Raw genomic sequence first — 9,262 nt, 5'->3', positions numbered from 1 at the left:
ACACCTACTGGACTCAAGTCTTCTCCAGGGACTGAAGCTGAAGGGCTGTCAGAAAGGATCACTTTTCTTTTTCTTTAGAGATGGAGTCAAGAGAAAACTCTAATAGCCTTGGCCTAGGCTGGGACAACTTGTTGATACAGGGCAGCCCCAAGTGTACCTGCCTCCACGTTCAAAGGTTTATTTCCCTTATGTTTTAAACAAAGCGTTTTACATACTTTTCTGCTCCTATACTTTAAGATCTGAAACCTCAGATGTACGCATTAAAACCCTTGCCCATCACTAATTTCAAGTGCAGGAGTCAACAAGACACAGAGTGGAAATATACATTCAACTTTATTTCATTAGAAAAACTTATTTAAGCCACATGGTGGCCAAAATACCCTTGTCCCAAGCAGGCGCTGTCATTCCCCTGCCCACTTCAGACCAATACACACACACACATACTCGCTAAGTTGGAGGAAGAACTTTAAAAAATGTAAAAATGAGAACAGGACACAGAAGACTCCACCTTCCCCCTTTCTACAGCCAACCCACACAACTCTTAACTGTTATCTGCACACAGAAGAGCTCTCACGGGAAAAAAGCTGAATACCAAGTAAACTGACCATAAGACACCCAAGTCCAAAAGAACTGTTGGCAGATGCTTAGAAAGTAGGGTTGAAACTAAGACCATCTCCCAACAGCTGAAGTTGCAGCACAAGTCCTCATCTAAGAGAAGACTAAGCCAGGCTGCTCAGGGAGTGAGATCACTCCATTCGACAGCCACAGGCCACCCACTAAGATCTGTGATTAAAACAGGCTTTTTCCAGAACAAGGAGTATCCAGATGAGGTCCTTCAAGGGCCTAGTAACAGTTAGTTCTCTGATAACACTGATGTGGAGCTTGCCTGCCCAGGAACTGGTAGAGCTGGCGGTATTTTGGACACTGTTCCAAGGTTATAACCGGTGGAGGGAGGTCTTATCACACCCCTTTGGATGGATGGTCTGGAAGGCCCTTGGGGGCTCTGTGTTGGCAAGCTGACCTCTGGTGGCCCAGGAGCTCCCAGGAGACGGGCTCTCCAGTAAGCCCTCCAGGGACTCCATCAGTCTAATGAAGATGGAGAGCAGGGTCAGCACCCCACCTAAGAGATAGAGGTTCAACATATGCTTCATGGCTTCAAGGATTCCACTCCTCTGTAGAATAGAGCTGCCTTCTGCTTCTGAAAGGCCTCTGAATCCTGAGAAGAGAGAGGAGAGGTTAATCTCCAGCCTTCTGGGATATGCGTGCTTCTGACCTTGACCCTGGAGCTAAGCAGGTGGCCAGCCAGTCAGGGAGGCAGGGGCCAGGGCAGAATCTCCAAGTAAATTTACACTGTAAATGCATGGCTCCCACCAGCTGTGGAACGACTCAGCTTCTTGGACTAATCCAAGAGCATTCCTTAAAACTTTTACTTCTGCTTTCAGATATAGAGAATCCCTGTTCCACAGTCCAGGGACCACAAACCTTCCTGGATGTAAAAACCCAGTTCTTTTGGGGGGGAGGAAGGGTGCAGGGGGCGGGGGGCGGGGGGGGGGGGGGTCGATTGCCGGAATATAAGAACATGTCCTTGAGAAAGCAAAAGCAACCTGCCTGGAAATCTCCTTCACGTCTCAGTCAGGTGTGAATTAATCATAAACTTTTTAGAAGTCCAAATAATCCTAACGGAGTAAAATATATCAAGTGCACTTATTTAACAAGTACGCCCTGAACACCCACAACGTGTTAGGCACCCCGGATGGCACTAAGGCCACTCGAGGCCCTGCAGACACGAACTCGGCCCTCATGCGCCTTCCAGTCCAGGGGGGGACAGGCAAGAAAACGGGCAGTTCCTACAAACAACAGGAAGGAGATGCTAGGTGTGCTCTGGATGGGCACGGCGTGGGGTGAGCACACGGATCCTAGTTAGGGCCACCCCTGGAGAAAGCTGGGCGGGGTCGCTGAGTGGGGCCCCAGGTGGGGACGGGAAGGGACGCTCCCCACAGCGCAGCCCCAGGCGGGGTAACGCCAGGAGGCCCGCGGGGCACGCAGCCCAGGGGATGGGGGCGGGGAGCCGGGAACCCTATAAAGCCGCTCACCTCCAGGAGGACGGGCCAGGAGCGGCCCACTTGCTGTAATAACGGGTCGCGCGGAGTCGGAAGGAAAGTTGACCCACGAGATGTCAACCCAGACGCCCCTCTACAGCTAAAAGCGCAGCTTGCAGCGAAACTCTGAGCTAGGGCCACACGGCCCATTTATACCCGCGGTGCGGCTGGGAGCCCGCGCGCGCGCACTGGAGCCCTGACGCAAGCCCACGGCCCCGCCCCTAGGCGAGGGCGGGCTCGGGTCTCAGGCAGTTCTCAGCAGCTTTGGTCAGGGCTGTTTCTTGAAATACACGCTGTGCGACTCTGAGTCACTGAGGTGGACATGGCATCAGGCGTGTATATTAACTACAACTGCCTTTTCTAGCTGCAGGAAACGTTTGAGGGAATTAGAAAGTCATTATTCCCGCATACCAGGTAGATGGAAAACATCCAAAATGGTGCAATCCAAGGGCTCGCAGACTGCGTGGGATGAGGTCCGGCGGGCGGCTGGGGATGAATTCTTCGCTGCAGATTTTAACAAAGCACAGATTGTCAGAGGGCCTCAGACCCTCGCTCCACCCACCCCCCACCCTACTGCCCGTTTCCCTTATTCAGGAACTGAAAAGTTGACATTGCTTCACTTCCTAGAAGTAATAGGATTCCAAACGCCCCCCACCCCCGACCCAGTCCCTATTCCGAGTTTTCTTTGCCATTGGTATCTCTGGAATGGCATCATTTTACATCATAAACCCTGCCTTCCATGAGAGTTTGTCACAGTACCAAAATGTGGAATACACACCTGGCCCTGGTGTCTGAGCATGGGACCGAGTCCTTTGGCAGGCACTGGACGTCAGTTTCCTCGTGTCCAGTGTGGCCACGGAACGAAGTCTGAGGATGAACGAAAGTCCTAGTCACAGTCTAGGTGGTGGTTTAGTCTCTAAGTCGTGTCCGACTCTTGCGACCCCATGGACTGTAGCCTGCCAGGCTCCTCTGTCCATGAAACACACCAGGCAAGAATACTGGAGCAGGTTGCCATTTCCTTCTCCAGAGCGTCTTCCCGACCCAGGAATCGAACCTGGATCTTATGCATTGCAGGCAGATTCTTAACCGACTGAGGAAGCTCCCACGTCTAGCTCCCATATTGGGGGCTGAGAAGGCTCACTAAGCACTACCCTCCCAGGGTGCTCCCGAATCTCATCCCTGCCCACCCGCCCCCCGCCCCCAAGTCCCTGGGTGTCGTGAGGGCACCCATTGGCAGATCTCGGGAAATAAATTGCTGGGGACACGCTGGGAGTGGGGAGGCCCCTGGGGAGGGAATGTCCACGCCGTGGAAGGAAGGCCATGAGTGGTTCGCTGCCTTCCTCGTGTGGAGGGGAGGGGGGCAAAGCTCCAAGTTGGTGACTCTAGCAGGTCCCCGGAGCTTTAGGACTCTCGGCTTCGCTTGCCTGGACTGGACTAGCGACAATCCAGGCGCTCCCTCGGCTCCGCGTGCTCTGCGGAAAAGAGGCAGGACCAACCGGGAGTTGCCAAACCCCGGCTGCGACCTTTCACCTACTATCCCCGTTCCATCTGCTGTCAGAGGAGGAAGGGTGGGAAAGGCCGCCGAGAAGGGGAAAAGTTGGAGATGGGAGACGTGCTAGCAGGCAGGCAGGCACTGTGAAAGTAACTTTTCTACTCAGCTTGCAGGAATTTTTGGTTATTCATTAAACCAGAGTTTGGTCTCTATTTTCGCTGGACTCAAGTGACTCTTCTCTTGCACTGTTATTTAGGAGGGGCTCCAGCTCTAAGCTATGAGGGAAGCCCTCAGATGTTTTGGTATATATACCATTTCTGGTCATGTCCAACTCTTTTGGGACTCCATGGACTATACAGTCCACAGAATTCTCCAGGCCAGAATACTGGAGTGGGTAGCCTCTTCCTGCTCCAGGGATCTTCCCAACCCAGGAATCAAAACCCGGTCTCCTGCTTTGCGGGCAGATTCTTTACCAGCTGAGCCACAAGGGAAGCCCAAGAATACTGGACTGGGTAGCCTATCCCTTTTCCAGTAGATCTTCCTGACCCAGGTAGCTCAGATGGTAAAGCGTCTGCCTGCAGTGTGGTGTCTCCGGTTCGCTCCCTGAGTCGGGAAGATACCCTAGAGAAGGAAATGGCAATCCACTCCAGTATTCTTGCAAGGAAAATCCCACGGACAGAGGAGCCCGGTAGGCTACAGTCCATTGGGTTGCAAAGAGTCGAACACGACTGAGTGACTTCTCTTTCTCTTTCTAGCTCTGAAACTACGCTACGGAGTGTCCCCCACCCTTGCTAGTTAGGGGCTTCGGGCGAATCCTGTAACCTTTAGGCACTTCAGTTTCTCACCTGTGATATGGGAGGTGAACAGTGCTTACCTGGAAATTAAATGAGTTAAACCACATGAAGCACCGAGAAAGCTGCCTGGTACATGGAAAACATGCTGTAAGTGTTAAAATTATCTGTATTCTCTACCACAAAACTCCCAGTGAGAGACTTTGGTCACAGTTGCCTATGTTCAGTGAGGCAACATAGGAATTCCGCAATAACCTGTTGGGCTCTGCTTATTGTCAAGTCTAAAAGTTTATTCTCATAGAGCTCGAAGGAAGAGATAGGCAGCTCTCTGACAATTCCCTCTCCCCTATTTACTGCCACTGTGCAAACATCATGCTAGATGCAGAGTTTGGGTGAATATAGTCCTGGGCTTTCCCATTTATCAATTACAAATATTCTTCTACATCGTCTCCTCATCTCTGGGTAGTTACTGGGCCTACCTATATCAAGATTCTTGCCTGTTGTATCTGCAGGCCAAGTTAGTTAATCCTTTTGAGTCCCAATCTCCTAATCTGTAACATGAGAGAAACAATATATAAAACAGAGTTATGAGGATTTGAACTAATACATGTAAAGTATGTGTCATGTAGTAGATGATTAATAAATCTTAGCTCTTTTTATTAAAACGAGAAAGGCAAGTTCTTGTCCTAAAATAAGCTTGTCACCTGGTTGAGTAAATAAGACTTAAGATAAGTAGCAACCCACAGCCTGGGTAGGGTTGTGGTTAGAAATCAGTTCAACTTGAATTTGAATACTGCTCTGTGATTTGCTAGCTATTGTCCTTGGCTTTGCTTGCTTCAGTCTCTTCATTTGTACAATGGAAATAATACTAGTTTGTACCGACTAAGATTATTATGAAGATTAAATAATGGGCCTAAAGTACTAGGTATCAGTTCAGTTCAGTTCAGTCGCTCAGTCGTGTCCAACTCTTTGCGACCCCATGAATCGCAGCACGCCAGGCCTCCCTGTCCATCACCAACTCCCGGAGTTCACTCAGACTCACGTCCATAGAGTCTGTGATGCCATCCAGCCATCTCATCCTCGGTCGCCCCCTTCTCCTCCTGCCCCCAATCCCTCCCAGCATCAGAGTCTTTTGCAATGAGTCAACTCTTTGCATGAGGTGGCCAAAGTACTGAAGTTTCAGCTTTAGCATCATTCCTTCCAAGGAAATCCCAGGGTTGATCTCCTTCAGAATGGACTGGTTGGATCTCCTTGCAGTCCAAGGGACTCTCAAGAGTCTTCTCCAACACCACACTTCAAAAGCATCAATTCTTCGGTGCTCAGCCTTCTTCACAGTCCAACTCTCACATCCATACATGACCACAGGAAAAACCATAGCCTTGACTAGACGGACCTTAGTTGGCAAAGTAATGTCTCTGCTTTTGAATATGCTGTCTAGGTTGGTCATAACTTTTCTTCCAAGGAGTAAGCGTCTTTTAATTTCATGGCTGCAGTCACCATCTGCAGTGATTTTGGAGCCCAAAAAAAGTCTGACACTCTTTCCACTGTTTCCCCATCTATTTCCCTAAAGTGATAGGACTGGATACCATGATCTTCGTTTTCTAAATGTTGAGCTTTAGGCCAACTTTTTCACTCTCCTCTTTCACTTTCATCAAGAAGCTTTTTAGCTCCTCTTCACTTTCTGCCATAAGGGTGGTGTCATCTGCATATCTGAGGTTATTGATATTTCTTCCGGCAATCTTGATTCCAGCTTGTGTTTCTTCTAGTCCAGCGTTTCTCATGATGTACTCTGCATAGAAGTTAAATAAGCAGGGTGACAATATACAGCCTTGATGTACTCCTTTTCCTATTTGGAACCAGTCTGTTGTTCCATGTTCAGTTCTAACTGTTGCTTCCTGACCTGCATACAGATTTCTCAAGAGGCAGGTCAGGTGGTCTGGTATTCCCATCTCTTGAAGAATTTTCCACAGTTTATTGTGATCCACACAGTCAAAGGCTTTGGCATAGTCAATAAAGCAGAAATAGATGTTTTTCTGGAACTCTCTTGCTTTTTCCATGATCCAGCAGATGTTGGCAATTTGATCTCTGGTTCCTCTGCTTTTTCTAAAACCAGCTTGAACATCAGAGAGTTCACGGTTCACATATTGCTGAAGCCTGGCTTGGAGAATTTTGAGCTTTACTTTACTAGCATGTGAGATGAGCGCAATTGTGCGGTAGTTTGAGCATTCTTTGGCATTGCCTTTCTTTGGAATTGGAATGAAAACTGATCTTTTCCAGTCCTGTGGTATAGATTGGGGCAAAATGTATGGTATTTATTAATCTAATTAGCTTCTGTTGTTGTTTTTGTTCAATAAATCATGTCCAACTCTTTGCGACCCATGACTGCAGCATGCCAGGCTTCCCTGTCCTTCACCATCACCCAGAGTTTGCTGAAACTCATGTCCATTGAGCCAGTGGTGCAGTCCAACCATCTCATCCTCTGTTGCCCCCTTCTCCTCCTGCCTTCAATCTTCCAACATCAGGGTGTTTTCCAACGAGTTGGCTCTTCACATCAGGTGGCCAAAGTATTAGAGCTTCAGTTTCATCATCAGTCCTTCCAATGAATATTCAGGGTTGATTTCTTTTAAGATTGACTGGTTTGATCTTGCAGTCCAAGGAACTCTCAAGAGTCTTCTCCAGCACCAGAGTTCAGAAGCATCAGTTCTTTGGCGCTGAGTTTTCTTCATGGTCCAACTCTCATATCCAAGCATGACTACTAGAAAAACCATAGATTTGACTATATCAACCTTTATCAGCAAAGTGATGTCTCTGCTTTCTGCTATGCTCTCTAGGTTTGTCATAGCTTTCCTTCTAAGGAGCAAGAATCCTTATTCATTTTTTAAAATTTGCTTGTTATATTTATTACAGTGTAGCTACTCTACCATGTTGTGTTAAGTTCTGGTATACAGAAGAGTGATTCTGTTATATGTGTGCATGCTTAGTCACTGAGTTGTGTCGGAAGACCCCATGGACTGTAGCGCACCAGGTTCCTCTGTCCATGGGATTTTCCAGGCAAGAATACTGGAGAGGGTTGCCATTTCCTTCTCCATCAAGTGTCTTTTATTTTCACGGCTGCAGTCACCATCTGCAGTGGTTTTGGAGCCTAAGAAAATAAACTCTGCTGCTGTTTCCACTTTTTCTCCTTCTATTTGCCACAAAGTGATGGGACCAGATGCCATTATCTTAATTTTCTGAATGTTGAGTTTTAAACCAGCTTTTTCACTCTCCTCTTTCACCTTCCTCAGGAGGCTCTTTTGTTCTTCTTCATTTCCAACCATTAGAGTGGTTTCATCTGCATATCTCTAAGGATGTTAATATTTCCTAGCAATCTTGATTCCAGTTTGTGATTCATCCAGCCTGGCATTTCACATGATGTACTCTGAGTAGAAGTTAAATAAGCAGGGTGACAATATACAGCCTTGACGTACTCCTTTCCCAATTTGGAACCAGTCATTTGTTCCATGTCTGGTTCTGATTGTTGCTTCTTGACCTGCATACAGGCTTCTCAGGAGGCAGGTTAAGATCGTATTCCCATCTCTAAAAATTTTCCAGTTTATTGTGATCCACACAGTCAAAGGCTCTAGTGCAGTCAATGAGGGAAAAGTAGATGTTTTTTTGGAATTTCCTAGCTTTCTCTATGATCCACCGAATGTTGGCAATTTGATCTCTGATTCCTCTACCTTTTCTAAACCCAGCTTATACATCTGGATGTTCATGGTTCACATACTGCTAAGGCCTAGCTTGAAGGATTTTAATCATTACCTTATTAGAATGTGAAATGAGAGCAGTTGTACAGTAGTTTGAACACTCTTTGCCATTGCCATTCTTTGGGATTGGAATTGAAAATTGTGACCATTACTGAGTTTTGCAAATTTGCTGACATATTGAGTGCAGCACTTTTAACAGCATCGTCTTTTAGGATTTGAAATAGCTCAGCTGGAATTCCATCACCTCCACTAGCTTTGTTCATAGTAATGCTTCCTAAGGCCCACTTGACTTTACACTCCAGGTTGTCTGGCTCTAGGTGAGACCACACCATTGTGCTTATCTGGGTCATTAAGACCTTTTTTGTACAGTTCTTTTGTGTATTCTTGCCACCTCTTCTTAATCTCTTCTGCTTCTGTTAGGTCCTTACCTTTTCTGTCCTTTATTGTTGCTTGAAATGTTCCCTTGATATCTCGTTTTCTTCAAGAGATCTCTAGTCTTTCTCATTCTATTGTTTTCCTCTGTTTCTTTGCATTGTTCACTTAATAAGGTTTTCTTATCTCTCCTTGCTATTCCCTGAAATTCTGCATTCATTGCCTTTCTCCCTTGCCTTTTGCTTCTCTTCTTTTCTCAGCTGTTTGTAAAGCTGCCTCAGAAATTAGCTTCTAAGGTGGACATTATAGATGTCCTGCAGTGGGTGGGAGTCCAAAAATAGAGGAAGAGAGAGAACTGGGTGGTAGAGAAGTTGAAATAAGACCATAACTAGGGTGGCAATGCTTTGCTTTGGGATCTAGAATTTTAATATTCCCTATGACTGAATGAAACATGGAAACAAAATAAGCATTCTGCAAGTAACCGACGTGCCAAGAATTTTGTTAAATATAGCACAGAAATTATTTGTTAGTTCTTATAAGAACTCATTTCAGTTCAGTTCAGTCGCTCAGTCGTGTCTGACTCTTTGTGACCCCATGAATCACAGCACGCCAGGCCTCCCTGTCCATCACCATCTTCCGGAGTTCACTCAGACTCACATCCATAGAGTCTGTGATGCCATCCAGCCATCTCATCCTCGGTCGTCCCCTTCTCCTCCTGCCCCCAATCCCTCCCAGCATCAGAGTCTTTTGCAATGAGTCAAC

At 47.0% G+C, this 9,262-nt stretch overlaps 1 protein-coding gene across 1 annotated transcript; it reads right to left on the bottom strand.

Moving 5' to 3' along the window:
* Window positions 1-859: 859 nt before the first annotated feature.
* Window positions 860-2,177, bottom strand: HILPDA (hypoxia inducible lipid droplet associated). The gene is given in 3 exon segments (XM_069586943.1): window positions 860-998; window positions 1,001-1,216; window positions 2,094-2,177. Coding segments are annotated over 2 exon segments (189 nt in total). The 5' UTR covers window positions 1,152-1,216; window positions 2,094-2,177; the 3' UTR covers window positions 860-960.
* Between the last annotated feature and the right edge of the window lie 7,085 nt (window positions 2,178-9,262).

The sequence above is a fragment of the Ovis canadensis genome, chromosome 4 (genome assembly GCF_042477335.2).
Source record: "Ovis canadensis isolate MfBH-ARS-UI-01 breed Bighorn chromosome 4, ARS-UI_OviCan_v2, whole genome shotgun sequence".
Lineage (NCBI taxonomy): Eukaryota > Metazoa > Chordata > Mammalia > Artiodactyla > Bovidae > Ovis > Ovis canadensis.
Note: the sequence above shows the minus strand (reverse complement) of the source record. Positions and strands in the feature narration are given on the sequence as shown.